The sequence below is a fragment of the Grampus griseus genome (assembly GCF_964374135.1).
Source record: "Grampus griseus genome assembly, chromosome: 4".
NCBI classification, from domain to species: Eukaryota; Metazoa; Chordata; class Mammalia; order Artiodactyla; family Delphinidae; genus Grampus; species Grampus griseus.
The window spans coordinates 11778149-11801644 of record NC_138997.1 but is presented as its reverse complement, the minus strand read 5'-3'; the positions used below and the strand labels follow the sequence as shown (position 1 = coordinate 11801644).

At 33.9% G+C, this 23496-nt stretch overlaps 1 protein-coding gene across 3 annotated transcripts in view; it reads right to left on the bottom strand.

The window, feature by feature from the left end:
* GRID2 (glutamate ionotropic receptor delta type subunit 2) overlaps nt 1-23496 on the bottom strand; it is a gene marked incomplete at both ends in the record, with an annotated part of 1377541 nt that overhangs the window by 569055 nt on the left and 784990 nt on the right. For all 3 annotated transcript variants that reach the window (XM_082652914.1, XM_082652913.1, XM_082652915.1), the window contains one exon: nt 6110-6163. In XM_082652914.1, coding sequence (XP_082509040.1) covers nt 6110-6163 — 54 coding nt within the window. The remainder of the gene's footprint in view (nt 1-6109; nt 6164-23496) is intronic.

Genomic DNA, 23496 nt, shown 5'->3' with positions numbered 1-23496 from the left:
TTTTTCTCAGTTTAAAATGCCATCTTTTTCTTTAGTGCGTGTCATTTCACTGGCCCCCAAAATTTCTGTCTGGCAAAAAGCAGGTCACTTTTTAAGTCTCTGTCATCTACTCACAAAATAAAATTAAACGGTGTCTGTCAACTTCATTTTAAGCCTGAAATTTAACTAGAAAACTTTCAAAATTAATTATTATTGCTATTCAATGTCTTTACATTTTTAAAAATTTCGTATTGTGCAGATGGGAATTTTCATTTAAAAAGGCAGTGAAAAAATTCTACCACTCTTCGCATAATATTGACTAAGTGTGTTATATACATGGTCATTTTTTCTTTAGCAATACTAAGATTTATCAACATTTTGTCAAACAGCACCATTTCTACATGCTCCAACCATGGTGAGCTACAAATCAGCACATTAGAATAAAAACTTACATTTATTAAGACCCTGCTATATTTTGGTCAAAATACTAAGTACTTAACCTGTTATCTCATTTTCTGCTAAAAACTACATTCTGATTCAGATACTGTCATTCTCATTCATAAATAAGGAACCAAGGAGATTCCAAGCTCTTCATTCAAAATACCCTTTATTTATAGTATGAATTTATAAATGTCATCAAAAGAGACACTCTCTGAAGTAATTACACAAGAAATCCATTTTTCCTTACAGGAATTATTTAGATTAATATGCATAAGTGATAGGAATTAAAACTATAAAGATATATTATTCCAGCATTTAATAGTCTGATGATTCTATAAGAAATGATAAACTCATCTATCATGAGCCACAGTCTTTAAGAGGACTATTTTTAAACCCACAAAAGAGGATGGTTACCTTTAACAGGTTCTAAAAGTTGAAGTTCACAGGTGTCTTAGCGACTAAGCTATATTTGAGAAAATGTCAATTTGAATTGAATATATTTTGCCTATTATTATTTGGGGAAGGGAAAAGAAAGTAATATTCTGGGGGGAAAGAATCTGCCATTCTGAATGAAGCTAACAGACAGTCTGTCTCAAAAAATTCACTTGCAGTTTTAGTTTTGACACCTGATCTCAAAATTAGTTTGATAGTGATATGAAAACTTGATCAGACAGCTATTTTATATTTAAAGAACTTTAATTCTGCATTCCAAAAGGTGCATTTCAAGAGTGACAGATGCAATGTCATATAAACACCGGAAGCCAAGTGAATATTTAATCTATCAAGAGATACTTTTAAATGAAAAATAAATCTGTAAATAAACTGCTTTCATTAAAATATGAAACTATTGTATAATCTTTTGGAATCTACATTATTCTAATGTGCTGAATTTTTTAAATGTTAAAATATCTGAGTTTTTTAAATAATCATATGAAGAACCAGTTCAGTACATACTCTACCAAGCCCCCTGTACTACCCAAATATGCTACTCTTTAGAAAGAGACAGAAATTTCCTGAGTTTGAAAGAATTTAAAGAAGGTAAATTATAAAATTATTTGTCCTTTTTGTATTCTTGATTTGAATGAGTACATTTATGAAATAAGAATATTGCAATGAAAAATGAACAAATATGTTTTAGTATACCTAATTTTTCTCAATTTTTTTTCATTAAGAGCAAGGCATACTGCCTTTTACCCCCAAAATAATTTACATGGATAATCAAAAATTATTAAGAATCAAATGAATATATCCGAGGAAAGATTTTTATCACTTTACTGTGACAGTTTAATGTAGGGCAAACTCTGAACTGTAAGAGCCAAGGAAGAGGAAAGCGAAAATATCTGATAGGGATACAACTCCGCCAGAAACAGCCACTTCCCAGAACAAATCTTTTAGGAGAATTGGATTGCTCCTGAATCCTTGTAGGGTATCAGCTTTAGGCGTAAGTTAATAGAATTCTAGAGAAGGAAAGACTCTCAAAATCTATTAGGTTGGTTGCCAATCTATATTATATAAACTATTTCAGAGAAGGGACCCCTTCCTCCTTTTCCCATTCTTTTATCTCTTAACATTGAACAAAGTTCTTGGCTCACAGTGGGTATTCATTAAAGGTTGATAAATGAAAAACTGAATGAATGGCAAGATTTCACCAAAACGTCTTCTAAAGATAGATACCTGAAACTTTGAGTATAGACTTTGCGGTGCTTTAATAACTTTACCCATTCTAAATAAAGCAGATTTTAGTAATGATATTAAGCAGTGTACTATGTGGTATAATTTGAAAAGAGTATGCTTATTGCTGTTGCTGCATTGCTGATATGTTTACATTCTTCATGCTTTAGCAAAGATGATCCTTTAATGCTTCCATAAAGTTTAATATTAACATGAAATAATTACACATATATTATGAAATATGGAACAAAACCAACTGTAGACTATAGCAGCAGGAAGGGGAGCAGAATGGCAGCTTTCTGCTTGACAGATTAGTAGTGAGCAGTTCAATTAATCACTAAACTAAAAAATATATATATATATTCATTATACATATTGGCTTTTCAAATCTCAACAACAACCCCCTTCTCCTTAACTGCAGAACTAAGCAGTCATTAGCAGAGAATAGTAGCTTAAACTATTTAAATAAGAATTCAGGATGCCAAAGGTCAGGTTCGGTATCATCAGGGAATAGAAGGGTGACTACAGCATTATGTTTCTGGCTGCTCTAAACAGTGTATATATCTTCCTACCTGAATTTCTAACTTTTGTAAAACTTAAATAAAGTGCTAGACCATCTCCTTCAGGACCCTGAAGGGATGACAGTACTTATATGGAAAGGCTGTTCTGTGCTGGATCGACTGATTGCAGGGAAAAGATAAATACCATTACCAACTACTAACATATGATTGATTATACCATATGAACTAGCATAGCCTCTCATTATTATAGCACACAATGCAAGCAAAAAAAATATATTGTTCTCAAGTTTTGACATCAATTTGTATGATGATGCACAATGCCAACTTTGATTTATAGTTTCTCTCTGAGAAACTACTGGTGCAGTAAGATTAAATAAATGTTTGCAACCCATTTTAAAATTAGCAACAAAATAGTAGCTACACAAACCAAACTAGTGAGATTCACGATTTCCATGTTCAATCAAAATGGGCATGTGCATGTTGTTGGGTTTTGTTGTTGTCATTGCTCCTTTTAGAGTTTATTATCTTCCTAGCAAATTCGAGAAATCCATGTTTCTTATTTTACGGAAACTCAGGTAAATTGTGATTCATCCATTATAAACAGGCCTGTAAATGAAATAAAGGTAGCAAGACTCAAGTTTCTTGAGGCATATTTCAGAGAGAATGAGGTGGCTGAATAGAATCATGTAGAAGCAAGAGTGCTAACCACAGATACATGGACAGATGGTTTTTCTTAGGGATGAAAATACAGAAAATATGCTTGATCTCTGAGTTTTAACCCAGTTTAGAAAAAAATAATAATAACCAATATAAACGGTGTGGGATGTGAACGTAAGATTTTTCAAAGGCTAAGTGGTATTGACCTGCCCCACCTAAAATTACAGCTTTGCTCAAGGACTAGCAAGGAGGGCTATGGGTAAAAAAGAGATAAGGGGTTCAGTAATGGTAAAGGTGAAGTTATAGTTATGACCGTTTACGGTAGGAAACTAAAGCGTGAAGGAGGAGAAAAGAATTGAGGTTTTCTATACTGTGTTCTATAATTCTAACATTTCTGAGCTATTTGCCAGTTAGATTGCTTTGTTTTGTGGATGTTTTTATTTTTCTTGCAATATAGTGGCCCATATTATGGAATACTCACTTAAAGACATCATTTGCCCTCCTAATATTTTATGAAATAAAATTTAATGAGAAGTTCAACAAAATGAGTTGTAATGTTTATGAAAGATATAGTAAAAGAGAAGCTATTATTCTTTCCATGATATACATCATCAATGAAATACATGCTACTCTGTCACACTTCCTCTTTATGATATGAAGGAGCGATTTCTTGCACAGCACAAACTGACAAATAAGCAGTAGACAGACGGACACTGGTGTTCTGGGAAGCTCTCTCTACCTCGGTTCACACTTCTAACATTCACGTATAGCTTTAGAAGTTAAGGTGAATACGGAAAAAGAAAATTAATTCAGGGGTCCCTTCTGCAATCTTACCAAAGAATAGAAAGGAATGGGCATTTCCATTTATCAACTATAAGTATTAATTGGTTTGATTAATCCATGTCTCTAAGGAGGCAAGAAGTCACTTTTTCCCCCTAGTCATCAATATTGACGTAAACAAGTAAAATGGCTCCAGTTTGTTTTATATCAGAAAATCTGTGTGGTCTCTTCCCCATCAGAAGGTGGGTGTGAGATAAAAACAAGGAATTAGGAAGATTCTCTATTTCAAAAAATAGTAATCTAGAAAATAATAAGCTAAAGACAAAAGGTAATAGAATAATAGCTCCTATAAGATTGAAATTCAGATAGCAGAAATTTCAAAACTATAACCTATAAGGAAAATTAACAAAAAAGAAAACAAAGCAACAACAACCAAAGCTTTAGATTAGAAAAGACTTGTTTTAAATCCCATTATCACCTCTTCATAGTTGTGTAATATTTTACAAACTGCTTAATTTATTTGAACCTCAGACTCTTTGCAGAAAATTAGAGATGAAATTACCTAATTTGAAAAGTTATTAGAAGGTTTGTTAAGTTTCCCTTTTCCCTTTACTCTGTCCTGATGTTTAGTCATTTTAGATTGACTTAAAAACTTCATTGAAAAGTAGATCTCACATATACACATTATCTGTCAGGATCTCAGAAAAACACAGCTTAATTTGACATAAGAAATACACTGACAAATCATGTAGACCTAAAGTTTGTCAGACTGAAAACAGACTTGTAAGATGTTTCCAGTGACTTTAAACTGAACTAAAAAGAATCATCAAGGGAGCTAAAATTCCATCAATGAAGTGTGGTGTAGGAGAAACAACTTGAAACTAAGAAACATTTTTATTTTTCTGTGTAAGGAGAGGCAAGTCGTATACCCTCTGTGGACCCCATTCCCTCAACACTTCATAATACTATTTAGTATTCAACAAAATAATATGTGAGAAAGTGATCTGTGAACTTTAATGTGCTCTGATCATTATTGCAGTACCGTTTATTGAGTGTCATTTGTCAGGCACCGTGTTAAGAGCATTAGATAATATTTCACTTACTTTTCATTATGAACTTGTAAAGTAAATGTTATTATACATACCGTGCAAACAAAATAAAATCTGAGGCACAGGATGATTATATTATATATCCATAGTAACGCAGCTAACCAATCTCATAGCCAGGATTGAACCTATCTTGCTGACTGGAAAACCAGAATTCCTGCCCAAAATGCTACTTTGTTCCTGAGACAAAACTTATTATTCTATAATTCAATATTTGGTATCTGTTGATAAATAGCACATTATTTTTATTCATAAGTAATAGATATGTTGAATACTAGATCTTGTTTATCCATTATTTGTCCCAGACTGATCTGCTCATCGCCCTTTCGAACTCTGACTGGCAGGTGCTAATGGAACAACTTATTTCACTAAGCTCTCATGTTGCAATACTGTACTTTTAATCTTATGCACTGTCCTTACAGAAAAAAACAAACAAACAAACAAAAAAAAACTTTCACAAGGAATTTGACAAGTTGGTGAATTGTAAAACAGTTATATTTCTTTATGAAAAGAAAAACAATCTGCTCTTGTTTATTCATATTCATGTGCTGAACTATTTAATCCACTTGTAAGGCGGTGGGGTACAAAAGTTCTAGAAACAACAGTAAAACACAAATGGAACACAAGCCCTCCACTGGGAGGAATTCACTTTGCTTACAAAGAAGAACTGTACTTTTTATAAAGATGATCTCCTGATGTAGGCAGTGTGTGCCAACGGAAAAGACTGAAAGATATTCAGTGGGGAAGACGTTCTCCATTTATTTTGTTCATACAAAGCCCTTTATAATTTTCAAAAACTCCTTATTCTATTTTTACTTAACAGCATCCATTCAGTAAGCTGAAAGTATACTTTGTGTTATGTTTTCTGTTAGAAATTCAAGGCCATAGGAAATGCTGTGACTATACATATGAAAACAGGACCCAGAGTTGACAGTAAGGTTTAGTTGGCTTTACCTCATTTATAATGATCCAGTGACAGTCAAAAGCAACCAAATTCGTCTCCACAACCTGGAATAGAAAACAAGCCAGCCACCAGTCAGCATTAATTGTGGAAAAACAAATCAAACTAAATAGATATACTTGGCAAATGGCAAAAATGTATCACAGGTTAGAAAGGTCTTTGTTACTCAACTGAAGATGGAAAACCGTTATACTAAAACATGGTAAAAGCATTTGTGTTCATCTTGTAAGTGCATTGTAGACTTTCTAATTAAGTTTGAAAGTATAATTAATTAAAAACCCAGAAAAACAAAGGTTTCAACTGAAAAATAATATAAATAATAATGTTTAGTGATTCAACCGAGAGTGGAGTTCCAAACACATTTCCTAGTCCAAATAAACTTTGATGAACTTCTATAATCTACCTAATAAATATCTAAGTACATATCTCTCCATAATCTGGCTTTAACTTAACATTCTTATCTGCTACTTCCATGTGTATACATTTGACATTGTCTTAACAAAGTAAAATGCTCTATGTTCTGAAAAGTTTTGTGTATGTGTTATTGAATTCTATTGTGTATTCTAAGGAGATCCAATCATAAAATTATCTGAATGTAAAGACCAAAAGTAATGGACATTATATTAGCACAAGTTATAGGTGGGTAATTTCAGTAGTTTTGCTAATAATATGAACAGAAAGAAAACTTATGTAAAAGAAAAATGAACTATATATAGGTAGCAATACTGACTGAATAACTTTGGATAAATTGATTCGAAATGATCCTTTGCTTAGGCCAAAAAAGGCAACACTTGTACAGGTGCATGTCCACGTGTGTGGGTGTGTGTGTCTGTATGTGTGTGTCCAGAGGTAGCTTTTGTATCAAAGTTTCCATTCTATCCAATTTTATCGTACATATTCTAAGATATGTTCTTGTGATTCATGTCATGGAACATATAGATATATGTTAGGTTAGACTGTTTTATAAGAGATTACTGTGTTATTTTCAGCAATAATACCAAAAGCTTGAGTTTTAAGTGAAGATGCTTTCTAAAAACTAGCAAGGAATTGTTATAAAGTGAGAATTACTTTTGGGCGTTAGTCTCTGTCCTACTGAGAAATGTCCACTGAAAAACGCATTGAACACGAGAAACGCAATAGGAAATACATCTGTGCGATTCAATACTTTCTCAAAGTACATACTTATTTGCAGAATATTTTTTTAAATTTTGGTATAAATTTTATACTATTTCCATATACATCAAATAGATTCTTATGACCTTACTAAGGTGCATAGATAACATATTATCATAGAAGTGAGGACACGTTATCTATTTTTAAGTCATAAAATTATTACCTATTTTTTTATGTACACGCATGTTCAACTTTTAGATGAAACAATGTAGAAAATATGACCCATGGCAGTTTTCAGTTTTAGCTAAAAAAAAATCAGTTTAAACCAGTAATGGCATCCCTTATTTCTAATTTTATAATTATTTTCTTTAATAATCTTAGACAAACCATCAGTAATTTATTAGCAATAAAAAGTGTTAAAAACCAAATGGGACCTCCATAAGAATTTAAAGGAATACAAACTGGAGACTCAGATATACGGAAAATAGTTCTATGGATAAAAAAGAAAGTTATATATATATATATATATATATATATAGGGGAAAAAAACGTATGACTGAAACATGGAAATAGGAAGAATTCAGAGAAAAGAGAAGTGAAAGCTAAGATATAGGTTGAAAGTACTTCTGAAGCAATATTAGCAGTAGAGCGAAGAGACGACTCAATTTAGCTTAAATTGTCCCCATTTAGATAATCTGTACCATGTGGCAAGATTAAGCAAAATTTAGTCTATGAGAATTCTGCATCAACCTGTGGAACTTTTTAAGAGAAAAGCTGTTTTGTGCAACAGCATTTATGAAATAAGTGGAAGTTAAGAGTTACAATAATAACACTGATCGTTTGTCTAGACCATAAAATTTATTCATCTTTCACACTCTCTTCCTTGAAATAAACTTTCAGGCAAAAGCATGAAACAGTCTATAGGTGTAGGCTCAATCTTGTGTTTCAGCAAAGGAGAAAGGCAAATATTTCATCTGAGGCCATGATTCTACTAACTATACCACCCTCCTTTGCTTACGGTTGGCAGGGAAACAATCTTTTACTCTTCCCTTTGGTTTTACTCACGAATACTAAAATGTGGGTTTCCCTCGTGGCACAGTGGTTAAGAATCTGCCTGCCAATGCAGGGGACACGGCTTCGAGCCCTGGTCCGGGAAGATCCCACATGCCGCGGAGCGACTAAGCCCATGCGCCACAGCTACTGAGCCTGCGCTCTAGAGCCCACGTGCCACAACTACTTAAGCCCGAGTGCCTAGAGCCTGTGCTCCGCAACAAGAGAAGCCACCGCAATGAGAAGCCTACACACCGCAAGGAAGAGTAGCCCCCGCTCGCCACAACTAGAGAAGCCCGTGCGCAGCAACGCAGACCTAACACAGCCAAAAATAAATAAATAAATTTTAAAAAAACTAAAATATAAGACACTTTGCAGTACACATTTGAGATGAGGGGAAAATATGAGCACATCTACAGATACAGAAATAAATCATTTATCACAGTAGCTCGAGTTCATGGAGCAGATCCCACTCCCCTACTCCCTGATGTGGTACTGTGCTAACACTGCAATAAACCCCTGTTATGTTCAGACATTGTATTTTGGGTTTACTGATTAGAGTAACTTATCCTATCTCTTCACTGCAATACAGTTTTACTAATCTTAGCTAGGCACCTTCTTCTAACCTTAATACATTTTAATAAACACACTTATTAGAGTAATTTTAAATTCTGTGATTTTATAAAGGCATGATTTCAAAACTGTGCAATGTTTGTTGGCCTCTTCATAAATACTGAATGCGCAGGACTTTTTTATGAGCCCATTTTTCTTTGGGGAAGGAAAACAAGTTACATCAGAAAAGTACTTAACAATGAAAAAGTAGTATTGTCCCTTTAATTATATGATTACATTATATTATATATTATATAATAAAATATATTTTAAATATATTAAATATATAAATATATATTAATATAATATATTATGTTATATATATATTAAATATTTAATATTTAAATATATTTAAATATATTAAATATATTATGTTAATTATATATTATATTATAAAATATACATGCATACACAACTAAAATTGATGTATTACTGCAACACCATGTTATAAAGAAGCTCTGAAACTTTTTTATTGCTATGTTGTACACAGAAAGTTAATGCTTCCACTACCTGTCTCAGGAGCTGTCCACTAATAGAGGAATATAATTTCCTTAGGTTTAGGTTAATATCTTCATGCACAACAAATGATCTGGCATGACTTCTCTGATTTTTTATAATCGAATGTTATTAAAAGTGAGCAATGTAAAAAGCCACTAATTAAAAAGGTATCTGATACCTGTAATGGAAGGAGTATTTAGTAAGGGACATAAAAAGATGATGGGGACTTCAATAGCCTAGACCTTGGAAACCTACTATATATCTATTTACATTAGGTGTATATTTATATATATTACATTGATATCTATATATAATCTACTACTATATCTATACAGGTATGTAACATATATGTATGTATGTATATATCCAGAGAAGTAAAATTTACAGTAGAGTTAAAAGAAAAGGTAAACAGGAGTGATAATATTGTTTACGCTTTTCCCAACTAATCAAATAGAGCTAACATGTGGTGAACATTCTTAGGGAAGACATATTTACAGAAAAAGAAATTCTCAGTATTTGTGTAGATAACAAATGTCAAACAACTATTATAAATCTGAAATCAATTCATCTGATAAGTTTTAAATTTTTTATTAATATTAATCACTTCCATTTGATATACTTTAGCCTAAGTAACGTTATCTCCAACTAATTGCATTACCAACTTGAAGGACTGAATTACGTTTGGATAAAGGCTTAAGAAGCAATTGTAAGACATTCTAGAATATTTTAAGCCTTCATACTTATCTTCAGTTGTACTAGAACTCAAACAGGGAAAATTGTTTTTTTCTTGTCTTCCTTACCTAAGTAGCACATCTCCTATTTCAACAGTAAACATATTTGAAGTCAATGAAAAAGATTAAGCAATTGGATTGAAATATTTCCTTTTTTTCCCAGTGGCAACCTATTTTATATCTAAGTCCATTACTGTTACAGTTGCTTGGTCTCACTCTGTGGATTCTTATAAATGTCTAGCAAGTTAGTACATCCTAATTGTACTATTTAACTGAAAATTTCAAAAAAAATTTTTGACTGCTATGAAATAATGATGGTCCTAAAAAATAATATATATTTTATTACCATTATAATAGTAAGCACTGCCCAAAAGATCACATTATGCTTGTGATCAAAAGAAAGTGGCAGGTCAGTAAGAAAAAACTAACCAATGAGGACTCTAGTAGGTTTGGTTACGAAATAACAGGAAGAAAGGAAGTATGGATTTTGCTTGGTCATCTGTTTCTCTCCCCTCTTGCCCCATGCTCCTCTCTTATCACTACACATGTAGAGGGAGCTTGGTGCATATTCATATAGGGTTGCTACCACATCAATCTATAGTAACATAGTTATAACAAATGAGACTACACTACCCCCCAAGATGCTGAGCTTACTTTAAGAGAACTGAACAAAAAAGGGGGAAAAACAAAATCAAGTCCTGTCAGGAAGACAAGTGATGAGTAAGGACAGACCATCTGTCACTGGCAGGAACTTTAGAACTTCTGAATCTTTAGAAAAGCCCGACAATTTATCACCATGTCTTCCATCATCCGTTCTCAAATCTTGAGATGTGCTAAATATAAGACAATCTGAAGCAAAGAAACTGCCAGAGCGTGTATCTCACTGATAATAAATGTGGAACAGTTCCTACGAGCACAGAGGACAACTTAATTGACTCAACAGTAACAGCAGCGTGCTGTTTTCCACTCAACCTTGTAGCTTAACCAAATTAAGCTCACTCCCTTTGCAGGATATACTACATACACATTTATGCAAAGGGTTCCTGTGCTCTGTACATCTGCAGCAGCAAAGATATCAGGTGTCTGCTTCCTATCCCTGCCCGTTCCAAATCACCAAGTGGAATCCTCTGATTCAGTGGCCTGCCTGGGGAAAGACCCCGCAGTTATTTGGAGCAAGTGGCCGGAGAAATACTAAAGAGCTACTCCCTTCCTGGCTCCTCACTTACTGCAATACTATAGCTTATCTCAGCACTTCTAGAACTGTATTCTGTGGAACACTATTTCCACTAAACTTTGTAAGCATTCAGAAACCAAATAGATCTAGAAATGCCAAGTTCAGCTAAGTTAAACAGATGTCATTACTGCATTAATCCTCCAAGCTTTTAACAGGTTAATATCAATACTGAAATATAACGAATACAAAAATCATATTAATGCATAATATTGTTTCATATAATATTATTTTGAGCATATGAGTTCAGACTTATGAGCTCTGAAGTCAGAGAGTTTTCTCTATTTTCTTACAGTGTGACTTTGAACAAATTACCAATTCTGTAAGCCTCAGTTTCCTAATTTGTCACTAGGGTTAATGAGAGTGCCCATGTGATAGAATCATGACAAAGATTAAATGCAATAATAGCACATAGTAAACTCTCAATAAATACCAACTCATCATATTTTAATGAATGTGCTTTATGGATCTCCAAGGTAAGACGTTTGGAATTTAGCATATTCCAAATGATTTTGACCACAGAAACCATTTTTCCCACTACAGATCTGATGGCATTAGTACTTTTGCGTTGATGGAGACCAGGATCGATGTTACTTAGCTACACATTTCTAAGAATTCTAAAATTTTATTGAAGCACTGTGAGGAATTTTGTAATTTTAAAAACATGGCCTTACAATAATCCTACAGAGAGTCCAAGTAACAAGGGATATTTTTCACACAAAAAAAACATATATTAAAAAATTCTGAATTACCATATTTTATGTAAAACCCAAACACATATGTAATAGTTCTGACAAAATAGTGATACTTATTCTTCTTTCTTTTTATTCTTTTTCTCCATTTCTAATTAAAATAAGACAAAACCAAACCAAACCACTATCCTCTTTTCCAATAAAATACAGAAAGGGTGTATATCATGTATAAAATTAATATTGCATAGCAGATTTTTAGCAATAGATTCATGGATTTATAGTACAAACTCAACATCCGGTTGCCTGAGTGTCATATATATACTGCACTACCACAGACTTCTGCTAGAAAACGCAATACAATTAAATACTATAATTCTCTGAAATGCAGACTGACAACACAAAGCTCCAACCTTAAGGTACACTAAGCATGTACGAGACTTTGCTTTGCTTTGTTTTTGTTTTTAGCTTATTTGGTTTTTGTTTTTCTTCTCACTAGAAGAACTGAAGCCACAGTATAAAGAGACACTAGCGTATCATTTGTGTAGATTCCATTTCTAAATCCCAAGAATATCCAGCAGATGGCATCAGTAATCTCTTGCGCTGACAGTGGGCAGCAAGAGGATATTCCGAAAAGACTGTCTTGTTTGCATTTCCCCTGGAGCTCAGCATGGATCCCCAACTCTCTTCTGTTCTTATCCAAGCAGCCACTATCTGCCATCCCACTCTGTGCCTTTTGCTTTAGAATCTCTGCTCTGATCTTCCAGCTGGAAGACCACAAATACACTTTCATCCAAATTCTCTTGCCATTACTGCCAAAGTTATTTCATAAACGGATATGCTAGAATTATTGTTACTGCTGTGCGGATGGGTCTTCCCACACCCCCTGGGAGGTGGAAATATGCCACCACTGAGATTTGGCCAACAGTATGCTACCTGCTATGCTTCTTAATGCCGAAGGATGGGCACTAACGTAAGAAAATAGAGAATCTGTGTTCATCATACGGCATAGACCACATTCCTGTGTCCTAAATTATTGAACAGTGATTAAAAGTGAAGTCATGATTTCAATACTTTGCCTGATGAAGCTATAAATAAACACTTGACAATTATTTCCAGTGTGGGGACCATTGTGTTACTGTTTTAACTCTGTTTCTGCTTGCATTGGGATTCTTTTAGACGTCAGCTGTAGTGATTAAAGGTACATTATCCCAAAACAATTAAGAAAGGCAGTGTTTGTTGAAGGACCACTCATCTCTTGCCATGTCTGTTTTATCATATTCTAATATGTTAACTTTTAGCACAACACAGGAATTACATTAAAATACTTATTTTACTTTATTTTTTGAAAGCTAAGTGACCCTTGGCAGAGTAAATTAATTCTTAAGTATAACTGGCCAAAAAAATAAGTATAAGTTCTTATTTGGATGTTGATCAGAGCTGAAAATGACGATCTGGGGACACTCTGGCACTTAATTGCTAGGTTTTATGAAATAAGGCTTTCTTGGTATCTTGAAGCAAATAAAGAAAAAAAATCTTACAGAGAAGTCTACTGATCACATCAAAAGGCAACATACAGGCCCTTCACAACTGTGAACTTTCATGCTTTTGCTCTGTTCCTTTTGATCTGTTCTCTTTTCTCTCTCCCTGACAAAGTACTTCTCAAAATTCAAAGACTGAAACAAATGTCAAATCCTTTCCCACCCGTACCTCCCTAACCCCAAGCAGTATTGTTCCCCTTCTTGCACTCTCTAACACTGTGCCTTTATTCCAGCCTTAATTAAATAGTGTGTAGTTAAGTAACTGGCTGTGAGGGCGTCTTGTGTTTTATATCCCACTTACTCCCTGTGCTTCCGCTGGACCGCTTTCTTGCTGGTCCTCAGCAACCAAGACTTGCACTTGTCTCCTCCTTCCCTTCATCTAGCTTTCTGTCTAAATATCACTCCACCAGGCATGCCTTCCATGATACCCATCCTTGCTCTCCCTATGCACTTATCCCACATGACACACACACACAAACACACACACATTTACTGTCTCTTTATGTGCACCAAAATATAAGCGTCACAGAAGTGAGAATTTCATTTAGATTACTGGTCCCTATCCTTAGAATAATCATAAGCAGATAAGGTTTCAATAAAACTTGTTGCCAGGCACGAGGCAGATTTTCACTAAATATTGTCTGTGGAGAAAAGGTAGTTATATAGCCCTAACTCATGTTTATACATCTGTGGATCCCAACTTCACCTAAAACCAAACCATTCGATAAACTTGTATCGACAGGAAGTCATTAGCTGGAATTTAATTTCAAAAAATTAAATAATCAGAAAGTGACCCAACTTACACTTTATCAGCTGAGGTGATCTTGATTATTTTCATGGTAATAAAGTATAGAAATACAATATTTCAAATCTCCAAAGTCAAATACCTCAGAACTTGGAGGCTATGTGATATTAGAAAAAGAACATAAAATTTGAAAAACGAGGCTTGAGTTTAAATGCTGGGTCTTTTTATTGACAGTCAGATATGTTACTTACTCTGAGTCTCAGTTCCCTGATTATCTGAATAACAGTTTTTTCACAGATGTATAGTGAGGATTAAACAGATGAATGTATCTAAAGCACCTGTAACAATATGTGTTGAAAATGTTGGTCTCTTTCTTTCATTAACCCTCTTTCCCTTCTTTACTCAGGTTGCTGCAGTAATTTTGACAGTACTTACAAGAGACTATGAATGTATTTATTCAACTTAGTAAGTGTTTATTGAACATCATTTGTAGAATATCAATGATAATAATAAAGCTAATATTAATTGAGTGGTTACTATGTGCCAGGCACTATGTGAGCACTATATTTATGTCCAACTTGCATATGAAAAAGCTGAAGTAAATTACCCAAATCATAAAGCCAGGGGTGGAAGCTGGAGTCAATAATTAGTAAATATCTTTTCTATATAATATTTTCATAGCCCTCCTTCCCCAAGTTTCAGAAACTATTATGCTTTCTTAAAAATTAAAATACTTACAATTGAATATTATATAATATATAAATACTTATAAACAATGTTACAGAACATTGTGTGGTATACACTGGAGTTTTATGGATTTGAACTCCATTGAACTTATTATTGCATCTACTATACACCTTTGAGAGAAAGAATGATCCATTGAAGAATTTGAGAAATGCAGATGATTTCATTCACAATTTTGTTCTGTGGCCATTTCTCTTAAAGTGGTGTAAGAAAATCTGCTTTTCTTTCAGTGAGTCTTAGTTCCCACATTCTTTTCAGAATGTAACTTGCTATACTGATTAACTGATCAAATCTATCTATCTATCTATCTATCTATCTTAGTCTGATTGATTGTCAGGCCAAAGGGCCAAGAGCTTCTAGAAGAAAAAATGGAAAATGAGTCTTGGGTATTGTGGCAATAAGGCGTTAGCATCTAGCTTTTGCTGTTAGTTAATCAGTTTACTACTGTTCTTGTGTAACTTGGCCATATTCTGGGTTTCCAATAGCGCATCACTGATGAAGCCACTATGGAAGCTGACTATTACTTATTAAAAGACATTCCTAGTTGGATATTTCTGTTATCCCTGGGCTCTTCCAGTATTTCACAGGGACTCTGCTTTCTAAAATATCAAGAATGGTATAAAATGCTGATAATTCTAGAATCAAAAGACTTCATGGGGGAAAAAAAGTCTTTCAAAAGGTCTTATCCAAAAGAAAACAAAGTATCCAAAAGAAAAACAAAGAAATGAAAATTGTGAACTTCCATGGCCATACTCCTAAAGTGACAGTGTTGGTCATTCTCAAGATATTTAAGCTTATTGGAGGTATGATCCTTGAACCTTTTACAGAATTAAAACAGCGCTGTCAAGCTTTCTGATGTTTCCAAGTTTCTTTCATAGTTTTTTCCATAAAAAGTATACCTTGTAGCCTAGTGTAAAAAATGTTTTCAATAATGTTGGACTTGACGGCATGGACACTTTCCAAAATTCCAAGCAATTGACTCTCCCGTCTGTGCTATTTCACTATAGTGAAATATAAACCATCTTTTTCTTACCACTGACAAATCACCTTATGGTGTTAGAACTGTGTTTAGTAACAAAATGTCAGTTGAAACTGAGGCACCAACTGCTGAATGCTCAAATTAAATGTCATTTGTAGAACAGAATTCAGAGTTTGACAAAGGAACCCGGGCTATGATCGCATGATATAAGAATATTCAAAATCATCTTATACATTTTAGAATTTTCATTGATCTTAAACATCTTGATAAATTTTCTCAAGTTTTAGAAAACTGTTTATATATATGCTTATCTGTCAGTGTTTACAGTACACAATTTCTACAAAATGATTAGTGTTATTACCCTGAATGTTGTTTACATACCTTAGAATACACTGCTGCACCTTTCCTAGAAATGGATCACACAACTATGTGGTTTAGTGTCACTGCAAAAACATGGCTTCCAACCTTTACTGGATACTTGATTCCAACTAGCAATTCTCCGTGTATGTATTGTCAGTTTTGCTCCTTCCTATTTCCCATGACAGTAACAATCAACCTTCAACCAGCTCCCCTAGCCCATTTCCTAACAACTTCACGAGTAACTATTTCCTAGTTAAAGTAATGATCAATGGGTAGACATAGTTTTAAGCCCTCAAATTTCTGTCCCTCTAAAATCTGAAGCAAAGCAAGCAAATAAACAAAATCCTTATTTGAATAATACTAGCTAACATTTTGGGGTTTGTACTACCTGTGAGAAGCAACGGTAACATATGTATATGTATAACTGATTCACTTTGTTATAAAGCAGAAACTAACACACCATTGTAAAGCAATTATATTCCAATAAAGATGTAAAAAAAAAAAAGATTTTAGTGTCTTTCATCAGTTAGGTCTCATAACAACCCTTTGAAGGTAGTCACTATTATTTTCTCTATTTTACAAATAAATACACACCGTCTTAACTTCATTCATCCCCTCTCTTCACTCCACAGGGAAAACAGGCACTCTTTCTCCTAAAAAGGGCCTAATCTTTTCAACAGAACTTTAGGCCCCTTTCTTCTTTCCTCCTTAAGGAATCTGCAGCATCAGTTACCTACACACTCTTGTGCCTTCCATCTCTCTCCTTTTATCACCTATGAGATGCTAGACTTCCTTCCACCTAACACATGATCTCTCAACCGACTTGTACAGACAATCTTCTCAAATATTGCCTATGACTGTTTTCTCTTTTTTTTTACACCTCCCATCCACATCTCAATCATTCTGGCTTCTGTCCACAAACACAAACCCCATCACCACCCCCAAAGCCTCTTTCATTTGGCCAGCCTCTAAGTGTCTTCAGGATCCCCCTTCACCGTGATTATCATCATCACCTCTAAGAAGTCTTCCATGATCACTACCCCCTCTCCCCCACAAATTCCTCTTCTAAATGTAGACATATACCACTGTCACTGAACATATCTAATTATATTTTAATTACCTTTTTTATTTGTCTACTTCTCCACTACACCAAAATATTCTTGAGGCAGGAATGGTGTTTCATCTATTTTTATATTCCCAACCACTAACTCTGAACCTGTCTCATAACAGACATTAAATGCTTATTGTGAACTGGGTGAGAATTATCACGTTAGAGGGTTTCTTTGTCTCATAGCCCCTCAGCCTGTGTGAACTGCCTGCAACTGCAGGTGAAAACAGTTTCCAGCATATCGTCATGTCCCATCTCAAGAGTCTATGTCTCTTATCTTCTCTACCTGAGGACCTTCTCCAGCTTATTTGGCTATATGCAAATATAACCTAGATGTAGGGGTATGTTAGCATCACTGCAGGTCAACTCTCAACCACTGGGGATGGGAGAAAGTAGATAAAGGCTTCAGTCTCCCCACCCTCCAGTGGGATGATTCTGAGGTATATTCCACACACAGTTTCTAAGAAGGTTCACCATAGGATTAAGCCCTGTTTGTCCACATTTGTAATCCATTTCTGTAATACATTTTTTTTCAATTTTTTAATTGAAGTATAGACGATTTACAATGTTGTATCAGTCTCTGTTGTACAGCAATGTGACTCAGTTATACAGATATATACATTCTGTTTTTATATTCTCTTCCATTATGGTTTATCACAGGACATTGAATGTATTTAGTTCCTTATGCTACACATTAAGACTTTGTTGTTTATCCATTCTAAATGTAATCGTATGCATTTACCAACCACAAACTCCCAGTCCATCCCTCTCCCTCTCTCCTCCTCCTTGGCAACCACAAGTCTGTTCTCTATGTCTATGAATCTGTTTCTGTTTTGTAGATAGGTTCATTTGTGCCATATTTTAGATTCCACATATGAGTGATATCATATGGTACTTGTCTTTCTCTTTCTGACTTACTTCACTTAGTATGATAATCTCTAGTTTCATCCATGTTGCTGAAAATGCCATTATTTCATTCTTTTTTATGGCTGAGTAGTATTCCACTGTATATATGTACCACATCTTCTTTATCCATTCATCTGTCTATGGACATTTAGGTGTTTCCATGTTTTGGCTATTGTGAATAGTGCTGTTATGAATATAGGGGTGCATGTTATCTTTTTGAATTATAGTTTTGTCCAGGTATGTTCCCAGAGGTGGGACTGCTGGATCATATGTTAATTTTATTTTTATTTTTCTGAGGAACCTCCATACTGTTTTCCATAGTGGCTGCACCAACTTACATTCCCACCAACAGGCATTTTTGTAACACATTATTGACTGGCTTTTATCTTTACTCTCTCATGCTCATCATTTCCTCACTTGTGCTTTTTGGGACCAATTCCCTAATAAACCATCTGCACCCAAGTCCTTGTCTCAGGATCTGTACCAGTAACTCCAACTAAGTCAGCCTTCCTACACAAAACACATAATTTACTACACATGAATAGGGAATAGCTCCTCCAGTTAAAATGAATTCTCGAGAAATAAAAGTTCTTGACAAATTAAAATAATGCACAATCTGTCCATAGGAGTTGTCTTTCTAAAACAGACCACTGAGACACTCTCATAATTCTGAAAAGCTTTGCTGTCACTTTGTAGACTGTATTTGAGGCTTCTTTACCTTGGTGATCCTCAGTTTTAGCACACACTAGAATTACCTGGAGGGCTTTTTAAACACAAATTGCTGGGCCCACCCCAGGAGTCTCTGATTTTGAAGATCTGTCATGGAGTCTGTAAATATTGCTATTTACACCCCATTCATTGTGGCATAAATCATACCCTTGCACAAATTATTCTGATCACACAATTTTCCATTTGGAGTGATGGGTTATTATTTAAAAGAATTAAATTTTTTTTAGGAGATTGGTAACCATAAACATTGTTTTTATTTTACTACCATGTTTTTTTTTTTTCATCTCCAAGTGATAAGGTCAGCCTTGAGTACAGGCTACCAATTATATCCTGAAATACATCATCAGATTTGCCTATTCTTTATTTTTTGTATGCCATTCCGGGTTCAACCGTGAGAATCAGTTTTGCTAAGTTGTTAAATAAATGATGGGTCAAGATTTGTTTTAACTAACTCCAGGCAGATAAAGAGAAAAGAAAAAAAATGTTCTGAAGATTACTGTATGTATTTCTTCTCTTTAGTCAGTTTTAGTTTTTGAGAATTCATTTTCATTGGGAATTATACAATGGGACTAAGCTGTGTTTCTCTCACTAGCATTGAGGCCACAAATGCTGCATGTCGCAACTGTGGTTCATAATTCAAGGAGTGGCTTGGGAATATGTGCCAGGACCTTCCTGGTCCATATGAAAGAGTTACAAACTGATTTAGAATCTCCCATATGTTTCATAGTTTACTTAAATACTTAGCACTGTTTCATAGGATATTATTATTAGATAATAATAATATTATCTGGTCTCCCTCAGACCCAAGAGATGCGCTAATGGCTGCAATTTGAAGGCTACCTGTTTTCCTCTCTAGAGAAATTTGAAAACAGTCATAATGCAGGCTGATTGACAAGCTTTGAAAGCATTTCTTCCAAGATGCCTTGAAGACTTTCTTTGAGTATTCTGACAGTACTTATTCTTGTGAGAATTGAGGACAAGGACATAGTTGAAGTAAATATCATTCTCTGATCTGGTCACCACAATTGTTGAAATGGAATGATATGGTTTTAACTTGTATGATTGCTTTATTTTACAGACACTGGTATAACACAGAGTTTTAAAATATATACATATATATGCTCCCACTATAGACTAAGTCATTATTGTCTAATGAAGAAAGAGCCTAAAAAAAAAAAAAAAAAGAGAAAGAGCCTATGGTAGTTTAGTTTAGTATGCTCGTTCCTATAGACATGAGTTCACTCTGACTTGCAGTATGATTAGCTCAATGCTAATAAAGTTCTGGGTCCAGCTCCTGTGTAGGTAAATTACTATTCCTTTCTTCCAAAATCATGGTTATATCCATAAGACACTAGCTCCAACAAAAATAACTGAACAGTACCCTATCACCATTGAGCCTTTGAATGTGGAATGTAGACGGCTAATATTGCTATTATAGAGGGATATTGGGAAAGCATTAAAAAAAATGTTGAATGGTCATGCAGAAATGGATAGAAGACATTCTGAGTATAATGAGCAAATTCTGGTTGACATTTTCCAGAATATAGTGGATGGAAATAAACTTTTAGTGAAATATTATTGATAAATAAAATATACCTAAAATGAACTGTGAATAAATGGAAAGCTGAGATTGATACTTTTAGACTTAGAAACAGTTGGTGACACACAGAGGACAACAAGCCAAATATGGATGTGACAAAAAGAAAAATATGAATAATGTTTTAAAGTTATTTTTAAAATAAGATTTTTTTAAACAATCTTTAAAGTTGACAAATTGAAGATTTAGAGTAATACCATATGTACAATTTATGATTTGTAAAAAAAATCATACTTACATTTAAGGAGAATTTGTTAAAAATTAAAAATTACATATTAAAAATAATCACATGGACTCAATTATATTCAACAAATTGATGTTTCTAATTACAAAGGCTACGGTAAAAAATCTCTCTCAACATTTGAGAAGTAGGTATACAGGCTACTAGGAAGACAGCTTACTAACGCAGTTAAGATTCTGGTGTACAGAGTGGGGAGAAGCAAATAAGCAGTATTTCTTACCAACTGATGTTTAAATAGGACTGAATTCTAAGTTTTTTTTTTTTTTTGATTCAATCTCTTTATTTGCTATTGGTCTGTTTTTATTTTCTATTTCTTCCTGAATCAATCTTGGTAGGTTGTGTGTTTCTAGAAATAAATCCATTTCTTTTAGGTTATGTAATTTGTTGGCATATGGTTTTTCATAGTAGTCTCATAATTCTATGGATTTCTGTAGTATCAGTTGCAATCTTTCCTCTTTCATTTCTAATTTTATTTATTTGAATCCTGTCTCTTTTTTTCTAGCTAAAGGTTTATCAATTTTGTTTTTCTTTTCAAAGAACAATTTCTTCGTTTTGTTAATCCTTTCTATTGTTTTTCTGCCTCTATTTCATTTATTTCTGCTCTGATCCTTATCATTTCCTTCCTTGTACTAACTTTGGGCTTAACATGTTCTTCTTTTTCTAGATCCTTGAGGTGTAAAGTTGTTTATTTGAGATCTTTCTAATTTATTAATATATGTGTTTATTACTAGAAACTTTCCTCTAAGAACAGCTTTTACTGCACTCCACAATATTTGATATGTTGTGTTTTCATTTTAATTTGTTTCAAGATACATTTTATTTACCTTTTGATTTCTTCTCTGACCCAAAGTTGTTTTGAAGTGTGTTGTTCAGTTTCCATATATGTGTAGATCTTCTCAAGTTCCTCTTGTTGATTTCTAGTTTCATACCACCATGGCCAGAGAAGATAGCTGGTATTTCAATCTTCTTAGATTTGCTAAGTTTTGTTTTGTGGTCTACCACACAATCTATCCTGGAAAATGTTCCATATGAACTTGAGAAGAATGTGTATTCTGCTGCTGTTGGATGGAATGTTCTATATATGTCTATTAAGTCAATTTGTTCTAAAGTGTTGTTCAATTCCAATGTTTCCTTGCTGATTTTCTTTCTGAAAGATCTATTCATTGCTGGTGGGGTACTGAAGTCCTCTACAATTATTGTATTGTTGTGTATTTCTCTCTTAAGATCAGTTATTGCTTAATATATTTCACTGCTCAGGTGTTGAGAGCATATATATTTATGATTGTTATACCTTCTTGATATATTGCCCACTTAATCATTATATAGTGACCTTTTTTGTCTCTTGTTATCATTTTTGGCTTGAAGTCTATTTTGTCTTATATAAGTATGACTATGCCCACTTTCTTTTTGTTTCTATTTGCTTGGAATATGATTTTCCATTCTTTCACTTTGAGCCTACATGTGTCTTTAGAACTGAAATGAGTATCCTATAGGCAATGTATAGTTGGGTCTTGTGTTTTTTTTTTTTTTTTTTTTTTAATCCATCCAGTCGCTCTATGCCTTTTGATTGGTGAGTTCAATCCATTTATATTTAGAGAGATTATGGATATGTAAGGATTTACTACTGCCATTTTATCTTTTGCCTTTTGCTTATTGGTCTCTCCATTGTTTCTTTTTCATTATGTTTCTGTCTACTTTATAGTTGTTGGTTTTCCATGGTGATTTGCTCAGTCTTCCCTTTATGTTTTAAATTTTTGCTTTGTGATTACCATGAGGTTTACATAAAACCTTTCATAGATTAAACAGTCTTTTTTCTGCTGGTAGCAATTTCTCTTCATTCACCTATAAAGATTCCATCCTTTTACTCTTCCTCTTTCATGTTTTCGATGTCACAAATTATCTCTTTTTATCATGTGATTTTGTTACAAGTTATAGTAGCTATAGTTTTTAATGTTCTTTTCCTTTAACCCTTATGCCATAGTTAAGTTTACTACTGTAAAAAAGAGTTACAATATTCTAATTCTGACTGTTTATCATATTAATCAGAGTTTGTTGTAGTTCTTTTTGTTTCAGCTCAAAGAGATCTTTTCAACATTTCTTGTAAGGCAGGTCTAGTGGTGATAAACTCACTCAGCTTTTGTTTGTCTGAGAAAGTCTTTATTTCTTCTTCATATCTGAAGGATAATTTTGCCAGATGGAGTATTCCTGGGCAGTGGTTTTTATCTTCCGATATTTTGAATGTCATTCCACTATCTCCTAGCCTGTAGAGTTTCTGCTGAGAAATCTGCTGGAAGTCTACTGGGGGGTCCTTGCATAGGTCACTGTCCTTTTTTCCCTGGCTGCCTTTAAAATTCTTTATCATTGACTTTTAACAGTTTTAATGTAATATGTCTTGAAGAGGGTTTGTGCATTGAGATAATAAGATGTTCTCTTAGCTTTGTGGACTTGTATATTCCAGTTCCTTCCCTAGGTTTGGAAAGTTCTCAGCTCTTATTTCTTTAAATAC